This window comes from Anthonomus grandis, chromosome 12 (genome assembly GCF_022605725.1).
Source record: "Anthonomus grandis grandis chromosome 12, icAntGran1.3, whole genome shotgun sequence".
Lineage (NCBI taxonomy): Eukaryota > Metazoa > Arthropoda > Insecta > Coleoptera > Curculionidae > Anthonomus > Anthonomus grandis.
In genome coordinates, this window is record NC_065557.1 from 20,213,007 (window position 1) to 20,234,014 (window position 21,008).

The 21,008-nt window shown below is 31.1% G+C and overlaps 2 protein-coding genes across 2 annotated transcripts in view; both read left to right on the top strand.

Moving 5' to 3' along the window:
- The first annotated feature begins 1,079 nt into the window (after window positions 1–1,079).
- On the top strand, window positions 1,080–15,182 carry LOC126743411 (proteasome subunit alpha type-2). The gene is made up of 5 exons (XM_050450498.1): window positions 1,080–1,218; window positions 1,281–1,357; window positions 7,800–8,057; window positions 8,267–8,420; window positions 14,907–15,182. The coding sequence occupies exons 1-5, from the start codon at window positions 1,178–1,180 to the stop codon at window positions 15,079–15,081; spliced, it is 705 nt and encodes a 234-aa protein (XP_050306455.1). The 5' UTR covers window positions 1,080–1,177; the 3' UTR covers window positions 15,082–15,182.
- A 5,077-nt stretch (window positions 15,183–20,259) lies between these two features.
- Window positions 20,260–21,008, top strand: part of LOC126743409 (uncharacterized) — a 28,204-nt gene continuing 27,455 nt past the window's right edge. Inside the window, exon 1 of the mRNA XM_050450497.1 lies at window positions 20,260–20,409. Coding sequence (XP_050306454.1) covers window positions 20,407–20,409 — 3 coding nt within the window. The 5' untranslated portion in view covers window positions 20,260–20,406. The remainder of the gene's footprint in view (window positions 20,410–21,008) is intronic.

A 21,008-nucleotide genomic window follows, 5' to 3' on the forward strand; every position in this document is an offset into this window, starting at 1 on the left:
CGAGTTACTTATTATATTGAGTATTACGTCACTTATAGCAAAAATCAATTTAGAAATGTTTATCTCACACTCTCAGAAATTTAAAAGAAGAAGAAAATAGACTTATTCACGTATTTAAAAGAAATATGAACTCAAATCTGTAATTATACCATTCGATATACTTAATTTAATTTAAGTTCAATAAGCTTTAAATACAATAATTTCCTTGACGTATAATAGATTTTTTATATACCTAGGAGCTGAGGTTCAATCTTTTAATCTCTGAGCTCGTTTCTTCTTTTCAATATCCTACCTAACTTTGTTATGAATATTAAAATTAAAAAACGATAAAAACAACAAGAAGACCTACTTTTTAAAAAATACCTAATTTGAACCAACGTTTCGGTTAACTCATTATGAATTCGTCACAACAATACAGATTTTAGAAAAGATCAATTTCAGACTTGAAAAAATCAAAGTAACAGTTTTTTATTTAAACGACGGCTCTTACAAACATCAATATAAAATTTCGCACACTAATAGATTCAATATTTAAAAGTATTTATTTACACTTTATTTGTAGACAAGCCCAAATTGAACAAAATCGAATATTTTTTTTTTAAACCATTTAAACAATTACACGTACACTTATATCCCCTACTTTATGAAGTTCGGTGTGCCAATGAGTCTTGGACCAATATGCTGGCAAGTATTCGAAGGTTCCTAATTGTCTTAAAACTTTCTCTTACTAAACTACTAACTAAAATTCTAATACAACGAACTAAAATTCTCTTAGAACGTCGTCTTAGACGAAAAAAAAAGTTGTTTCGTCTTTTCCCATTCTTTTTTTTCTTTTCTCGTCTAAGTTTTAGGCTGAAATTTTCCGGAGAAAATTAGACCTTTTAATTCAGCCTCCTAGTGGCCAAATTTTGAGTCCACGCTTAGTGAAACACCCTTAAATTATAACTTTCAAATTTTTCTAGAAAATCGTTAATTTTGTTATTGTAAATGATTACAGTAAAAATTCAAAATTGCTCCATGTAGAAGCTACTTTAAAATCGTCACCTTTAACAACATTACTGTCAATGTCAATTGTCGTAAAATGTCAAAGTTCATGATTGGCATGTTTCTGTTTGACTGCAAAAAATAGCTGATCCTTCTTGTTTATTAATTAGAATTATTCAACTTGCAAGTAATCATGGCTTCGGAGCGGTATAGTTTCTCGCTCACCACATTTAGGTAAAAATACAGTTTTATATATCTTTTTATTTCACAATAGCCTTTTTATATTTTTTACACAGCCCCTCTGGAAAACTGGTTCAAATTGAATATGCTTTAGCAGCAGTAAGTGCGGGTGCCCCATCTGTAGGAATAAAGGGTAAGGGGAATGTATACCATAAATAATTACTTTTATAGAACAATCTAATCACTAACTTTTATTGATCTAACTTTTAAAAGATGCAATTATGCTCGATTTTAAAAGTTTTCAGCCAAAGTAACTAATTTTTCGAGTTAAAAGGAGTTTTTATTAGAACTTTAAATTGTAGTATAATAATTTTGTTTCAGGTTCATTGAGGAAAGTAATGTGTGGCTAGGTTATGTATCAAAGTAATGGGAGATTTTTTCTTAATATCCAATAATTAAAACAGTTTTAGTGATCTTAGTTATCCTTATATCTACAGAAAGTATTTTAAGAGCATATTGTTGGAGTCAAAATAAGACTTTTTTCCCATAAACATATACCCTGAAATGACCCTGAATTTGTTCAAAAAAGTCCTGGTTTTTTGGATGCTCTTTTTATTTTATATCCGAAAAATGATGATCCCATTCTGGGTGAGCTTATGTGAGTTACTCAATCCCCCTATTCTATGTTTCCAATAATAAATTGTAAGCAAAATGAGTGAAAAAAATGTAGCAATACCATGAAAGTGTTCCTTGTGTGAAGTTAGCCATGAAAAAGTCTAAAATTTTTGTCTCTTTCGATACATTTAACCATTTTAAAGAAAATTTCTGGAAAATGAAAGTGGAGCATGAATAAATGTGATTAGACAACTAGAAGTGAGCAGTGACTGCTTAGATAAGTTTCTCTGAAGCCTTCCCTAACACTTAAGCACTTAAAAAAAATGGCAAATTTTCAGGCGATTTTATGCATAACTGTAGTCACTGTTCTAAATAATGGATTTTCTTTAAGCAATTTGAGTGGGCTGTAGCTCTGAGGGGATGCATTTTAGGAGATTTGTTTATAGGAAAAAAGAAGTCTTATTTTGAGTCCAGTAATACTGTCTTAAAATATCTGCAGTGAATTCTGTAGCACCCTGTGTATGAAGAGATAATATAAATACAATAATCTTTTTTGGCTTTCTCTTATCATTAAAGGTAAAGCAGCTTTCCAGTGGCAAAATAGATTATTGGTGAACACAACTATATAGGGCCATCATATTTTTTAATTGCATTTGTCCATCAGTACAATAAAAAATGTAAGACTGAACATAATTACAATACCTTAGAAGTCTCAGTAAACTCGGTTCCTAAAACAAATTAAATCAATTCAAATGATTTGATTTTAGGGCACTAACTGTTCAATAAGCATCTGCTAGACAAATCTTTAAATATATTTAAGAAACAAGTAAAACTTTGGTTGAAATCAAATTCAAACTTGAAAACAAGAAGATCACTAATTTTCTTATAACAACTTCTCTGGACTTTTAATGTATGTCAGCCTTATAGGTCTTACTTATATAGGTAAGATTACATGCTGTGATTGCTGTGGTTATTATCTATTTATCTCTTTGTTCATTTGTATAGGACCCCTACTATCCAATACCCTTAGTGTTGTTCATATACTAATAAATTTTCGATAAATTTTTGACAACTTTCCACAGTATTACCCATTAACTTTCATTTTTGCAAATTGCTCTGTTAGAATATGACAATTAAGAAATGTTATGTTGTTAAAGGTCTGCTGATGCATAGGATATATGTAAGGTGTCTATGGCTTAAAATGTGAAGTTAAGAAGCATACCATACATGATTGTACACAGTCATGAACATACAATAATAACACCTAATATAAAATCTGTAAATAATTCATAATCTATTTATCTATATGACCATACATTAAGAAAAGTTGCATAAAACTTAATTATATTTTAATAATATACAAAAAAATACTATTCAAGATATCCACACAAGGATGGTGTCCTGGCGTGTGACTTTAATAACATTTTGGGACGACAGAGGCCAATGCCAGCCAGCTTTGCAATACATTAGATATTAAGAACATTGAATGCCTAGAAAAGCTGCAAACCATAGGCGAGGTTGTTTGAGTCCACCATCTTTCAATGATGTCAAATTGACTTTCCAATTTTGGATACAATATATATTTTTCTTAATGCATTGAATATTTTTTAAATGTGTTTTGTTTTGCAACAGGTTAAAAATGGACTCTTTAAAAGTTTCATTTATTTGCTAACTAATAATATATACTTTGAGAGTAATGAACAAATTTTTGACGATAAATTAAAAAGATTCTTAACACAAAAGTAAATGAAAAAAGAACAGCTTGGCAAAGTAGAATACTTCTATGTTCAAATCAAATCCAATCATGCCACTTCGTGTTTTTTTTCTAGATATTTTTGCATATGTGTGAAGCTAGTGTCCTATAGATATCCAGCAACCAAAATCTAGAGCGCAGCATATGTCCTTTGCCAGCAATCTATTTATAGTCTGCGCCTGCTGTTATTTAATTGATATAGTGCCCTTGTCTTCTGAAATTTCCAAGGAATTTTAATAATTTTTTGTTCAATTTTTTATAAACCTCTACAAACTAAAGTTTCTTTTTAAAAATTGATTAAAAATTTGAATGCTAAAGAAATAAAAAAGGCTTCGAAAGGATGTGCATTAATCTTTTTTCTAGAATATATATAATACATATCTAAACGCATTTGAGATGGTTGCAAACCTCTACAAACAAAAAATTTTTGGTATAAAATTATAGAATTGGTAGATGTTAACAAATAAAAAGGTCTATAATTCCTAATGGCGATAAACAAAACGGGAGTTTTTAGTTTTATTATTAATTAAAAAAATGCACTGAAACAACTCGAAATATTCTTTTTATACTAATACTGTAGGAAAGGTGCACTATCCAAAAGTAAACATCGAGTGCAGTTGCCAAATACCCTTATCGGAAGAATATTTCTGGGAGAATTTTACAGTGTTGCTGTTTTGTGTGGAAATTGGGCTATTTAAAGAATCCAAATTTAAAATATTAATTATTTATTATTAGTCATTAGTGTAAATATAGTACAAAATAGTTTTCGTTATTAAACGAATTTCACTCTTTTGCTTTATAATAAAGAATGCAATTCAGTTTCTGCTAATTATGATAATTTATTATATCACTTTGTTTTCTCCTGTTAAAATTGAGTAATCACTGCCAACATGGAATACTAAGCATGTTTATCAACAAAATATCCCCTCTACCCCCTGTGTAGAAATTACACTCAATCCAAAGCAGCAAATGTTTATTCTAGTGTATTAATGTTCTAAAAATAGGTACATATGACTTTCAACTCATGATCATGATCTAACTGCACAAAAGGAGACGCCTGTCTGGACAACAACTTTGTCAACTTTTTAAACTCATTTGGAGAAACAGGGGCTCTGCACCTATTTGACCATATCGGACAGGTACTTAGGCTTAATATAAACTCAAATACTGAGAAAAAGAAACCTGTAAATACTTTTAGGCCTATTACACAACAAGGCATTTACCAATTGAAAAATGAGTGAAAGGAGGTTACTACATAGTCTTGTTCTCTTTAATAAAATTGTCTTTAAAAAATGTCCTAATTACCTTTATCAGAAAATTAAGTTTAGATATGATGCTCATGTTTTGGACTTAAGAAATAAGCATTTTATTACACCTCCTCTTCATAAAACTGTTTTATTTGAGAGGAGCTTTAGTTACTGTATTCATCTGCAATATAATAAAATTCCTCCTGAGTTAAAATATATTTCACCTTCTATATTTAAGCGAAAAATAAGCAGTTATATTACTGATCTCTGTTAGCCTAGAGTGTTGTTAAATATCTATTCTTTAACTTATTGTAAATTTCATAAGTCTGTGGTTATCAAACATTGTAATGTTAATCGGTTGTGCATATAGGCAGCTAGAACTTAATATTTTGTAACTATGCAATTATTTAAGATACATTTTGAAATTCTTTGTAATATCTAACCTCAAGCTGATTTGTATGGTTAAGCTAGGAAGTAAGTTTCAACTTCGCCATTTAGAATTTACCAATTGTAAATTTTAATAAAGACATTATTATTATTATTATGAATTTTACAATATTGTTGAGTCTTTCTCTTGGGATCTTATTTTTACAAATGTCTTTTTTGAAGAAAAGTTTAAAATTTTTTATTAATTTCAAGATGCTTACTGCAGCCATTCCTTGAAAAAACCCACTATTCAAAGCTTAATCAGCCAGATAAAGTTAACTGGTTCAATGATGTCTTTCATAGTATGAGGGAGCTCTTTTAGCAGATTTACAATAAAAATATAACAATCCTGCTAACAGAGGAGAGTATAGATTTTTCAAAGAAGATTATAATCAGGCTATCACAAAAGCAAAAAAAGAAGCAAATGACAATTTAATTGCAAATTCAAAAAACCCAAGTAGAGATATGTGGAACATCATTAATTATTGCAGAGAAAACTGAAGCAAATCCAATATAAATCCTGGAGATTTTAATTCTCTTTTTCTTAAATATCCCTGAAATTGTAATTAAAAATATCACAGAAACAAATTTAGATCCTTTTGATCAGTCAGCTATATTTGGTAAGTAACGTTAAAGAGAGCCTAAAAAATTAAAAGAGTGGTGATATTTATGACCTAAATAAACAACTTATTAAAGCCATAAAAAACATTATTCTGATTCCTTTGACAAAGTTGATAAATATGTCCTTGAATTAAAATATGTTACCAAATTCTCTAAAGAAAGTCGTAATAACTCCATTATATAAAAAGGGTAATAAACTTATTATTCTAGGTACTTGAGAAGTGCATGGCATATAAGATAACTGAATTCTTTGAGAAAAACAGGCTATTTCTCTAGTAGTCAATTTGGATTTAGGGGAAAGGAGCACAGTTCTTTCAACCCTCGGATTTCTTTCTAAAATACTGGATGCCGTTGATGGTCGTAAACACGCTCTCGCACTTTTTTGCGACCTGAGTAAAGCTTTTGATTGTGCTCCACATGACCTTCTACTAGATAAACTAAAATATTACAGTTTTTCTGAAAACAGTACAGCACTTCTTAAGTCTTATCTTAATGAATGCACTCAGACCATCAGGATAGGAGGGTATCATCCTCACGGAGAGTGTGTTAAGGGTGGGAGTACCAGTAGGGTCGATTTTGGGACCCATTTTGTTTCCGATTTTTATAAATGACCTATAATGCGCTTGCTTGCTGTGTATATACTGTTTGCAGATAATACTACTATCAAGGTGCATGATAATGATTTGAAAAGTTTATCAAAAAGGGCATGTGGGGCAATTACAGGCAGAAGAATGGTTCAATGCCAACAAGCTAATGCTTAATAAAGATAAGACCCAGAAAACGATCTCCTCTGAGAGATATTGGAGTTTTTGGAAAACAAATTTTTCATTCAAAACGTACATAGGACATTCAGGGGACGTGCATCCTCTGCTGAAAGATGGTTTTCTCTACAACGTGGGGCTATTAGAATTCTAGCAGATCTGGGCTTCAGGGATGACTGCATTCAAAAAATTGAACATACTCCTCCATCAGTGTATATTATGGAGTATGTACTCTATGTAAAAAAGCTTGAATACAAATTTTCGTCCCATAGTATTTGATTATTGTACCTGTCTATTGTCGGCTGTCTAATTACCAGACTCGCCCAGAGTTTATGGCTGTTAAGCTATTTAATAAGTTACCAACAGACTCTTAAATGCCATGCTACATAATGTAGTTAGTAAGCTACCTCTTTTAATGTTAATATTTGTGATTTAAATGTGATTTTAAGGCTTTAAAATTAGCATTGTAGTTCTATGTATTTCTTTATTTGATTTGTGTAAATACTTATTTATGTATTTTGAAACCAATAAATTATAGTTTATAGTTTACATTGCTGTATTTACAGAATTAGGTTGACCATACAGAGTTCCATAGATATCAGAATCATAGGGTTGTAAGATCAGCGATAAGTACACATATCAAACAACATGCAAGTGTTAAGATATTTACCAATATTTTAAAATGTGCTCTAATATTTTAGGGCTCTGAAAGACGCAAATGAATTTTGCGATGGTTATTTAAAACTACAGTACACTTTTTATTTCATTGATACCTGTTGAGTGGTTACTCTGTTACTAACTTTTACTGTGTTTACCTATACCTCATTGACTTATGTTATCCAACTTACCTCACTGACCTCTTTTATTATTATGTTTTACTATTGAATATTGCGTTAATGGTTTTCTGGAACTAGGAATTTTTTTTCAGCCTTGAAAAATTTGCCCTTTAAGCTTTTTTATTACAAATACAAATTTTTGATAAAAATGATGTACTGAATAGTTGTCCTTGACAGTTCAATTTCGTTTGTCTTGTTTAAATCATACAAATTTTACAGCTTGTTAAATATGAAAATAAAGCCAGATATAACATTTTTGGGGTTACCACATTTCTTAAAAGCTTTTCATCAATCAATCCTGTTACTATGTTTTATTAAAGTGCAACATTCTTTTTTGCTGATGCATCCTTAATTCTTCTGCTTTTATTATTTTTAGCATCCAATGGTGTTGTAATTGCTACTGAAAACAAGCACAAATCAATCCTTTATGATGAGCACAGTGTCCATAAAGTTGAAATGATTACTCAGCACATAGGTATGGTTTATTCTGGAATGGGACCAGATTACAGGTTGTTAGTCAAGCAAGCCCGTAAAATGGCACAGCAGTATTATCTGGTTTACCATGAGCCTATTCCTACTGTGCAGTTGGTACAGAGAGTTGCTGCAATTATGCAAGAATATACACAATCAGGAGGTAAAATATTTTCATTTTTATATCAATTGTTTTTAGTTCATGTTAATTGTAACTAAATATTGGTAGTCCATATTTATAAGAATTTGAAGTGGATCTTTAAATATAAGAAATTCAACATAAAGAAGGATGATTTCTAATCACTTGTATCAACTACAAAAAAACTATGAAACCTTAACAATTGCAAATTATCATAAAATTTACTATTTTAGGTGTGAGGCCATTTGGAGTTTCTCTGTTAATTTGTGGATGGGATAGTGATAGGCCTTATCTTTTCCAATGTGATCCTTCTGGAGCTTACTTTGCCTGGAAAGCAACTGCTATGGGCAAGAATTATGTCAATGGAAAAATGTTTTTGGAAAAAAGGTAGACTATTTTTTTACTTCTATTTAAAACTAGGTATAAGTTACAATTATAATAAAATTGAAAGTTTTCCCTCATAATCTACCTCTTATTTGTCTTTTAAATCTTATTAGAAAAGTATCAATTTGCAATTTATTATAAGAAATGTTCATGTTAAACTGTTAAGATGAAAATTGGTGTTTAAGACTTTTCATTTTAAATTTTTTAATGGAAAAATTTAATAACATAATATTAATAAACACGTTCTGAACAATAAGGAAAAAAGGTAGTGATGACAATTTTAATCTTTCACTTCAGTTACATTTTAATTAGGTTTGAACAGGTCAGCTGCATGGCTTTCCTTAAAATGTTTGCACTGTGGAATGATAATATAAATAATGATGATAATTCTTATTATAAAAATAATGTATAAATTATAATAAATAAAAAACAACAACTTTAAATTCTTATCTTATATACATGAAATTTAATAAAAATATGTAAAAATAATATGAATTCATTGATTTAAATAAGCCACTTTCTGTTACCAAACGGCGTTAGCCTATTATAAAAACTATATTATATGCCCCAAATAGTTTTTATGCTAATGGAATTGAGACACACTATAATTTTTTGCCTTAACTCCTCAACCTAAATCAGCTGGCCTATTACAGCTGTGGCTGTATAGTCTTTTTTAAGATAATCCGACAAGCAAGAGTCGTTTGGAGACAAATCGGGAAATTAAGCCACTGACAATAATATCACCTGTCCCACACAGGTGTTCAGGAAAACTATTTGTTAAAAATTCTTTTACTCTAACCGCATTATGAGCAGGAAGCCGTATCGTTGAAAGTGTGTAAATTCCAAATCTACGTCCATGAGGATGTGAATGACTAGATTGTGCGTACAATCTAGTTTTGTAGTAGATCTATTTTTTTTTTCATTTAAAGAACCATCAATAGAAAATATGTTATTCCAAAATTCCTACGTTATATGTTATTCCAAAATACCTACCCAAAAATTTAACTTTTGAGAATACTGATTACAATAGTCAAGGTTTCTGGGACCAATAGCCATGGAACGATGTGCTTGTCAGATAATGACAATGTGTAAAGAAAATGTTTTTTTTTTAAGTTATTATTTGTTTTCTCAAACTCCTCGGGAAATGTCTAGTTTTGGAGTATTTAAAAGTGTGTTGGCTAAATTTTCGTAAGCAAATTTTGGTAACGCTTGATTTTTAAGTACCGAATTCCTGTGGTGGCTTGGCGGCACAGAGATGGCAGGCGAAGTTGAGCCATAATTAATTTCTAATATTCATTTATATACACGGTGATTGACGACCTATGGTACGTTAGCCGTATATGGAAAACGGAACGTAGCATTTTTCTGAAAAATACTAGGGCTAGTAACAGACTGCTCAAGATAGAATGCTTTATTGGTCTAAAATATTTTTAGTACTGCAGTGTTGCTGCTTATATAGAAAATTGGCAGTACCTTTGGTTTTTCAAATGGAACACCAGATAAATTTTTAGGTATCTTTTTAATCATACTGCCCTATACCTATCTCTAACGGTTTTCGAGAAAAAAAATTGTATGTTTTTTGTTAACGGATAACTAATTGTTTATTTCTCAGCTATTTAAGTTCCTAGAAAGCTCACATTTTCAACATCACTTGAGAGATCATCTTGATTAACTTAAACCCATAGCCTGATTTAATTATTATACAGGGTCGTCGAAAATTAAATTAATATCTTTCATTTACCAAAATGACGAAAAGTCCATTTTTTTAGATGTAACACGCTATATTTTATTTTATATCTAAGTAGCCGCGTTTTAGAAATAAATATTTATTTTCATGAAATTTGATAAGTGTAAACATGTGTATTTAATAGATTACTTAGTTAACTCTGAAAATGTCACAATGGTTAAATAAGTGACAGTGACATATTAAGTTAAAATATTAACATTGTGTTTTATGAACTTAATTAAAAAGTCTAGAATGGAAGATATTAACTACTTAAATGAGATGTTGGTAAGGCTATTTATTTTTCAGGGACAATGTGATCAAATAATAGCAAGAACATGTAGAAAATTTCACGAAATGTATCCAGATCTACCATCAATGAATCGCCGAAAGTTTGTAAGGTTACAAAATAATTTTGTTAATTATGGCTCTAAATTAAAACCTAAAACAAATCCAGTTCACAGAACTCAGGTAGAATTCTATGAAAAAATGTTGATCCATATTGATGAAGACGCTGATTTTTTAAGAAAAATAAATTAGACCATGAAGCAAAATTTCCCAGAAAAGGAATTTTAGAAAATAGAAAAAATAATCATTTTTGGGCTGATTTAAATCCACACACGACAAAAGAAATGGGTTTTTTAAAGAAAATTAGTAGTTTTATTATTTCAATGTATTTTGCCTTTTGAAAGATAATCAAGTAATTTTTTTAATTTATGATGAACCACTCAATTCTACCTAATTAAAAAAAATTAAGTGTTGTAATTAATTTTTTGGAAAATCTGCCATGCAAGATGTTCGTACTTGTTTGTTTCAACTTGACGGAGCCCCGCTTCACTGTGGAGACAGTGTAAGTGATTGGCCAGCGAGATTGATAGATCTGAGACTCCTTGATTTTTATTTGTGGGGTAATATAAAGGAAAGGGTGTAAACAATAGCACTAGACAGTAAAAAATAGCTACGTCAGCGAGTTATTACTTGTTTTGACCTAGACCTAGATGAAAGCAAAATTAGACGAGCAATGAATATATTCACCAGCAAACTACCAGATTTTATAAATGTTTAGAGAATAATGGTAGTCATTTCGAAAATTTCCTATAATGATACTTTTTTTTTGTTACTTATACCTATAACTGACGTAAGTATGGTAATACTATAACTAAAACTGTCACTGTCATAACTAAAAATGCCACTTTAATCTATTAAACTTAATTTTAATGATAATAAATAAAATTTTTATGGCTAAGTAATTTACAAATTAAAAAAGTTTAAAATTAATACTATCAGTATTTGTATCTAGATAGTGTTATATTACATTAAAGGTATTTTAACTGTCTATTAGAACAGAAAATAAAATATAGGTTCCATTTAAAAAAAAAAAGACTTTTCCCCATTAGGGTAAATGAAGAATTTTAATTTAATTTTTGGCAATCCTGCAAAATGCTGTTAAATAATATTAATAAATTGTTCTTACTTTATTACTGTTAAGATTTTCTTTATAGGCAGGATGTTACAAAATTCGATGCAAATATTTTATGAACATATTGTTAGAGTTAAAATAAGACTTTTTTCCCTATAAACATGTGTCCTAAAATGCACCCCCTCAGAGCTACAGCCCACGCAAATTGCTTGAAGAAAATCGATTATTTGAAACCGTAACTACAATTAGGCATCCATTCTTCTAAAAATTTTCATGTCGCCGTTTTTTGGGTGCTCTTTATATTTTCCAGTGGCGGCTTTTGGGGTAGAGCCACAGTGCCATGGCTCTACCTAAGAAACGTTGAAAATAAAAAAAATAATTTATTTTTTAAATTTTACTTCAGTCCAAAAAAATATCTGTATATTAATATTTAATACCAATTATAAAATTAAAATACTGGAACGCAGCCAGTGCAAGATTCCGCAAATGCGAAATCGAAGACGCGCCAGGCCCCGTATCGATGCGTGTTACATCGAATAATCATAGCAAATGTCCTTGAAACAATGTGGTAAAGCTACGGCAAATTAAATAATTTTGGGCCGGGCTCCAATAGAATCTTTTCTAGCAAAACGTGCGTGATATTGTTTGTTTTGATTATTCATCGTGCGTTCGCGGTTCCGTAGAGATCTTTTATTTTATTTGGCTGGCGTTTTCAGCTTTGTTGGTGTTTTTTATTTTTATTGAATATTAAAAACAATGAATAAAATTAGTTTTTTAAAAGCAAATCCATTTTCCACTTTATCATTGGAACAAAAAGTAGAAATGAAGGAGTTAGGGCGACCGTTGCCCGATTTAAATATAGAAAGTTTTTTTGAGTTATTATAATTTATAAAAACAATAAAATTACTTATTTGTGTACCTTACTGTAAATATGGAAAACTGAAGTATTGACCTGAAGTATTGACATTTCCACGTAGTTTTTGTAAGTTCATTTCCTTAAATTTCAAAATTTTTAAAATGTATATTTTTATCTACAAAAAAAAAATAGAAAACTTATTGCGTTATAACTTTGATAATAAAATGTAATAATTTCGATCACTCGTTCGGTCATGATAAAATTAGATCAAGGTTTGGCTCTACCTCCCTGAACTGTCACGAGCTGCCACTGATATTTTCCGTCCCAAAAATGGGTTAAATTAAATTTTAGGGGAGACTACACTTCTGATGGCTTGTATCTTATGTTTTCTATAAGTTTAATATTACACTATTAGACTAACTTAATCTAAATTAGAAAAAACGAAGTGGGCTGTGACTGTTTATTTTTTGTCAAATTAAATTAATTTTATCCAAAAAATGCAAAAAACGATAATTTTAGATTTTTTCGTAGCTTAGATGATGGTCTTTATTTTCAAATATCAAGAGGACCCAAAACAATTAAGACTTGCCAGTTTCCAAGAGATTTGACGCATGTAGCCAGTGTCTCAGATAATCGATTTTCTTCAAGCAATTTACGCGGGCTGTAGTTAGCTTAAGGAGTGCATTTTAGGACACATGTTTATAGGAAAACAAAGTATTATTTTCACTCCAACAGCAAGCTCTTAAAATATTTGGACCGAATTTTGTAACACGCTGTATATAGGGTTATTTTTTAACACAAATTAGAATTTATAGTGTTAAAATTTGTATGTATAGTCCTAGGTAGCTTTCTGCGTACTGCCACTGCTCTAGAAAGCATGTTTTATGGGATTCATGCCTGACGATAGTGCAGGCCAGTATAAACGATTGATGCCTTCCGGACGTTATCATCCATAGGAAAAAACAAAAGCCTCACTAACAGCTCCTCGCTATAGTCTGACGAAAGAGCCCTCATGTATCTGTCACCAGTCATTGTGTCTTGATTATAAATTAATTCTGTGCGACCATAAAACATGATACCAGCCCAGAACATAGCACTCTCTCCTGCAAAGGGTGGTACGGAATGCAAGCATGAGCAAGCTGGAAAGCTCTTGTTGGCTTTCTCCATACCCGTATCTGAGGACTATCCTGCAGCAAACAAATTCTTGTGTCCTCAGAAAAAACACCAAGTTCGAAAATTTTGTAGGTAATCCATGTGCTCTTGTGCTGACTCTAGTCGATGAACTTTGTGCTCAGATTGTAGTTGGGGTACTTCGCCCTGTAGAGACAGATACTTGAATTCTCAAAGCATCATTTTGGAGTGTTTCTTCGGATGGTTAAGTGAACATATAACGGTTCTGTTATTGATTAGTTACACACCATTTACCGCTTCTTGGTCTATCATGAGAATTGTTCTGAGATAATCAATTTCATCACTGCCAAACCCCAACACTATTAGCCACGAACCTTTGCGAGTGGCCTTCTTCAAGTGAAGCCACTATTCTTGCACGGTCAATCTCACTTATGACTTGTCGAGGCACCGTTTTACGTATAGTCGTAAAATGTAACTGAAGCACAAATGTAACAAAAAAATTGTTAACATTTTGGTGGGGCAAAAAATATGCGACGAATATGAAAAGAAAAATTGATAATGGGCCTACAAAAAATTACGGATGCTAAAGAACTTCCTCGTATAAAAACAAAGGGATACAAAATTTGAGAAACTATGTGTATTTTTAAATAATAGCAAATTAATATAACGACTTCTTGTTATTCTATTTCTTTAAATATATGCTCTATTTTAACAATATATAAAGACTAATATATAACGCTTTGAGTACAGCGATAGCGTCCTTTGTATTGGCTTTTCCCGGACTCGATGTAACGAGCCGCCAATGACCAGTTCTTCTCAAACAATTCTGCTAGATCGTGTTTGGTCCAATTCTACTGCATGGCACTACAAACCATTTTATCCCGCCGTTCTTTGTAAAACCTTTCAAAGAGGTTCTTAAAATTTGCAACATCTAAAATTATTTTTACCTGAGGAATGGGTATCCTCAGAAGTGACTGCAAATAAATCTCTATCCTGGGTGGCCGAATTTCCACCGTAATATCGTTTAATCTTTTGTTTAGCTCTGTTAGCGACTTAAGTCTATCGGGAGGCGTATCGATCCATGTCGAATTAAAATACAATTTTAGTTTCAACAGAAGTGGAGTCACACAGTGAATATTGCCGTACTCGGGTATACTTAAATATAGGTATATAATTGTTAAATAATAAACTGGTGTAATATAAATATACTATGCATTTAATAGAGTGAGGTCTAGGTGCATTACCTGAAGAAAAGTAAAATTTTTTATTTGGACGATCAGAAATTCAAAGCTAGTAATAAAAATGTTGAAAAAAATGCTTTTAATTTACAAATTAATTGTTTTAATTTAAATGTTTCAGATATAGTGAAGATCTAGAGCTGGATGACGCCGTACACACAGCCATTCTAACTTTAAAGGAAAGCTTCGAGGGTCAAATGACTGCTGACAACATAGAAGTTGGAATATGTGACCCGACCGGTTTTAGGAGACTAGAACCTTCTCACGTTAAAGACTACCTAGCCAATATTCCATAAGTTCATATAGATATTATCGTATTCTTTTAAATTAAGGGTTTAAATTAATACGCGATTGTGCAGTTTATACTTTTTAATTACATGCCTGGTTTAAATTTAAACATCTGTTTTTATTGCGTTGAGGTATATTTTTATTGATTCTTGAGAAACAATTTGTAAAAATTCTCTACATGCATTTCGTAAATTATTTTCAATAATTTACAAAGACAGTTTACAAGCTTTGGTTTTTATTTTAACTGTTAAGTACAGTAAGTACGCAATTCGTTTCAGTATAAATTCTAATATTTTGCATAAAATATCACCTTATATATTACTTTGGAGTAAATGTCGAAAGAGTGAGATTTGTGTTGGAGCATTTTACACAGCAGTGTTTCAGATATAAATGCTATTCAGCATGCATCTTTTTTCCTATATTGTAAAGGAAAGTGCCGATAAAATGTTATTGACAAGCCACTATCAGCGGTCTTAACTACAGTTTTTGTATATGGACATGTTTGTTTTCAAAGAATTTCTCATGGTTTCAGAAACCACTCTGCACCGATTATACAGAGAACTTCTACCAATCTTTTATAATTTCAAACTTTAAAATATTTGTTCCTTCAAAATGAACTATTAAATCCACTATTAAAAAAAGTATTCAGAAGAGTCAAAAAAAATTGAAATTATGCCATATCAGTTTTAACCTTGCCGAAGCTTCTTTCTTCGGTGCCGAAATACTTATGCATTAGCAAGCAAAAATCGTATCCAAAACTTTAAGTTTAAAAGAGATTGCACTTTATAGCTTACTATCTAACTGAATCTCTGTGGGGTTAATGTTTATCGCAAGGTTTCGTTTTTAAAATATGTGATCTCGTATTTCTTTGTCTTTTCAAAAATCAAAGAAAAAGAAATTATTCCCTCGGAGCTCCCCGGAAAATCCTTTCTTTTATCACTTAACCTTCCATGCTAACTATCTTTAAAATTAAATTACAACTGTCATCTAAATCTTTAATTCTCCTTTTTACACTCTTACCAAAAAAACAAGCTGAAGTAAATAAGCCAAATTTCGTGGCGTCACTGAACACCGTACGTTGACACAGTCAAGATACCTCGTACTTGTGACTTGTACCTGTTATGCCAAGTCAAAGCATTGATTTTCACACTCAAGACTTCTGTTTGCCGGGCTATGTTAAACAAATTTATTTAAAAATCAGACATTGATTTAAAAAAAGTTTGTACTAAATATACTAGTATATGCAGGGTGTGTCAAAAACTAATAGTGACAATAAAATTAATTTTATCAAATTGGACAGTTTTCTTCGATGGATTTTTAGATTTTGCCTCGAATTCTACGCATAGTTTATTTAAAGTATATTAACTTTATGTCAATTATTACTTGTTATACCGCTATATCTGGTATGAACTGTGGATTTATAATTGATGAATATTACATTGATCAAATAATATGATAAAAAGTTATTTTCTGAAAAATGAGAACTATAGAATATTTTAAAGTATTTTGTTCAAGGAGTTATTTATCGTTTTTAGCGTAGTTTGATTATCTAGTGAAGGACTTGTGAATTTAAATTGATTTAAAAAAAAATACTAATTTGCCCCCTTTCATTAAAGTTATCGAAAAAAAACTCCAACCAAAACGGCCCTAAGTAATATGAATAGTTAACTTTAGCGGCTATTATTCTATATTTTTGCAAAAAGATAATATTTTAAGTGATTTGTCAGTTATGCCAAAAAATTTTCCCTACCTAAAGAGTAAAAATCTTGATATTTCTTGAGGCGTATTTTAATAAAACTTAAAATTTGGTAGCTCCTGGACCTTGGTGGAATCAAAATGGCCCCTACATTCGTTAACGATAAGATACGTTCCTATATGAATCTATTGAGTCAGAAACGTTCTTCCGTAGGTAGAACTCTATTGGGTCTATGTTATAATTTTACACAATTATACCTAGGTAAGAGGTATTGTAAATAATATTGGCGCCATAATCTACAGATTTTTTTTTCTTGGACCATTGTGTTATTTCTACTAAAATAAAGTGGTGGGAGAAGGTCTGTATTTATTTAAATATTATTAACTATGTAAACGCCAACATGTCTTACTAGATACCATATATTATAAACAATAATAATATGCATTTGATAGTAAACGCTAATTCTAAATTATACATCTACTAGTTTTCTTTGAAAAAACGCCTTTGAATGCCAAAGAAAAAAATCCATCTCTGTGAGATCCAGGAAGCTTGATGGCTATCTTATGGGTTCCGTACTACCAATCTGCTGTACGAAATAAAACTGTATTGACATACGCAAGTACGTGTCATGCGAAATGAGGCAAAGTAGCATACTATACTGACACCAAATAGACAGATCTATTAATTTGGTCAACAGATATCATTGGAAATTGCATTGAACTGTATATCAGTTTTCAGCAGATTTCTTATTGAAAAAGAAGATACAATTATTTTGTATTTAAAATATCTGGCCAAATACTTTTCTATCGTCCACTATGTTTCTGCGACATTTTAGAATGTCGTATGTGTATCTTTAGTACATAATATATTTAATGTGAAAATATATATTGAAAATTATTTATTTGCGCATATTATATACAGGGTGTTTCGGGAGGAAAGGGAAATATTTTTGGAACATGTTCAGAAGGTCAAAATAAAATTGTAATATTTTTTATGATGTTTTCAAGATTTTAAAGAAGCATGGAATTTGGTAATTGGTCGAAAAAAGCATAGCTATGCTAAAATACAGTCAATCTTTCCTAACAAAAAGTGGTTTTCTAAATTAAATTATAAGGATAGAAGGCACATTACCACTATTATTAGCATGCGAATTGGTCATTGTCTAATTCTCATCTCTACAAAATTAAAATGAAGGATAATCCCTTATATGACTGTGGGGCTATACATGACTTAAATCATATTTCCTTTGAATGCCCTATAAATCAAAACTCAAATGTAGATCTATCTAAAACATTGGTTTAAAAAAAAAAAGATTTCTCCCATTTCGATGGCCGACGATCTGTCTGTTCCTAAATGATGAAACGATTGAAATAATAATCATGCACTTTATCAACTTAAATAAATTAAAACTATAAAAGCTCAATTATCTACCAACTATTTATAATTCCCAATATATTTCCCATGTTGTTTAGAGTGCTTTTATGTATCCAGCTTCCATATGTTGTGCTTCTAACAAATTTGCCTCTATAAATTAATATATATATATATATATATATATATATATATATATATATATATATAATAGTTATAGTATAAATTAAATTCTGTCTTAAGCTACGTAGATTAAGGAAGAAGCCAGAGGTCACTACATGGTCCAGAACCAGACTGCTAGGGGTCTCGGACGAAGCGAGCTGGCGATTGCCTAGCAGCAAAGCCATTACCTCAGCAAGCCAAGCCAATAATTTTTATTTAAAAAGCAACACAAACAAATACTAGTAAGAAAACAAGATTCCACTAATTAAAATTGTTTTCGAAAATACCCCCACTAACTTCAAGGCAAGCTGCAGCACGTTTGTTAAGCGCTCGTGTTGCACGTTTAATTGATTGTGGACTTCTACGGGTTGTACTGGTGTTTCGTAGACTAGAGCTTTCATCCTCCCCCAATGGCAATAATCCAGTGGGTTTAAGTCTGGTGACCTCGATGGCGGTGGCCAAACGTGAAGTTCTCCTCTGCCAATCCAACGATCAGGAAAACGTAAATATCCTCCTCCAGTAAGACGCTAATCTAATACAAAAGGACCTAACAACTGGTCGTTCAGCATTCCACACCACACGTTAACACTGAATCGATGTTGAAAGTTTCGTTCAAACGTGGCATGAGAATTTCCTTCTGACCACCGATGTTCATTGTGTCGGTTATTAATTCTATTGTGGGTAAAATGAGATTCATCGCTAAATAAAATGTATTTATGTAGACCTCGATTTTGTTGGATCCATTCGCAAAATTAAACCCTTAAGCCATACCGTTACCCTCTTGAATATGTTGAATCGGTTGATTATGGAAAGGCTTAAAACCATTTTTCCTAAGTGTCTTCGACCAAACGTCCACATGTGATGCTAATCGAAGTTCTTTTGTAATCCGCCTCGTACTAACACACAACTAATAACAACCCGAGTTCTCTTCAGCCAAATTTAGCCATTTTAACATTTTCCACATGTAGTCCCGCCTCTGGTTCAGAATTAATTCTTACGCTTGGAAATATTCCTGTTTCCTGAGCATTTGCAAAAACTGTCTGAAAAACTTTTCGATTAGGAATTCTTCGATTTGGAAAACGACGTCGGTATTCATCAACAGCACGTGCTACCATTACAGAAACCATACACGAATATCATGTTAGCATTCTTCCTATAGGTGAATGTGTGAGGCATTACGTAATGGAAACTGTGCTCTTTTCAAATTGAAACGTTTAGAATCTAGTTCAATTAAAATAGGTATTACCAAACAATGATAAAATACCTGCAATGTGAGAACGTAATTATCCCAAGAATTTACAACAAAACTTTAGAGCCGATTATTTCAGAAACGGTTAAGAATCGGATTAAAACATATGGGTTAATTTATCTTAGTTTGTCCTTCTGAATATGTTCCCAAAATGTTTCCTTTTCCTCCCGAAACACCCTTTATAGGTAGGTATATATTTATTAGTCGCGTTCGTGGATTTTTCCTGTTTTTCTAAATATACCTCAAAAACCTTTAAAGTCAAAAAATTTGATTTTTTTATTTTATGACAGCTAAAACTTTCATATGCGTGCAGAAATTAATTGGTCAAATGTTTCTAGAACATCGTATCACACCAATAATGTTTTACAAAAAATCAGCGCTAGAATATATGACAAATGACCGCAACATTGGGACATAAATAAATGGGACTTAAATAATATATTTCTGGCATGTCCTGTGTTAGGTGGTTTAAATTTTCTCGGCAACCTGCAAATTTAAAGAAAATTTAATTAAAGTTTAGTTAAAGTTACAGTGATGGAATTTATGTGGAATAGAATTTGTTTATTTTATTTTTATTCTCTTGAGCCCATGTTCATTTCTTGTTTAGAAACATTTGTCTAAATGTTTGTTTTTCTTATCGCTAAAGCCTAAAGCAATAAAATTCATATCGCAGAGCGGCTAACAAAAGGTACGTTGTAATTTTTCAATTTATATTACCTCCTCCTGTCGACGACAGTGATACCTAATAACATTTGTAGTGGTGACTTAATTGTTTGAGTAAGCGGAACGATCTCTGCTAGAAGTGTAGTTGGTTGACTGTTTTAGGAGCTTAAACACAATACGTTCCCTGTATAAATGGTAATTTTTTTAATAAATACACATTTAGGTTGAAAAATAACTTATCTCGCTTGCTCTTTAAAATAATTATTGGCCTGTAATTTTAATTTGCATGTGATTATTCAATCCGTTACACTCTGACGTCATAAAAAATTGAATTTTGGAAATGCTGAAAAGAAGTTCCTATAAGTATAGGGCGGAAAATGCATATTAAGGGAGTTAGGGGCACTGAAAGGGTTAAGTTAAAAAACAGGTTTTTTGAAATGGTAGGCTTAAAAAACAAAATAAAATTTTGGAAAAAAACCTCTATAATTGATAAGTGTTTATATTGTTAACAAATTTGAAAACACCGGAACATTAGCAACTGTATTTATTCCCGTCTGTAGTATATTTATCTAAAAGCATAGCAGCTCAAAAATAGTAGTTATGTTAATTGTACCATATAAAAAAGTTATAGGAAGGTTAAAAGGAAATTTTTTAAAAGGCACTTTTGAATATATTATTTCTGTATAGCATAAACGTTTGGATGAAATGTGAATATGGTCTAATTAATTAGTTAATGTTTCTTATACAGTTTAAAACTAATGCAACCACAAAAAAAAACCTAAGCCAGACATACA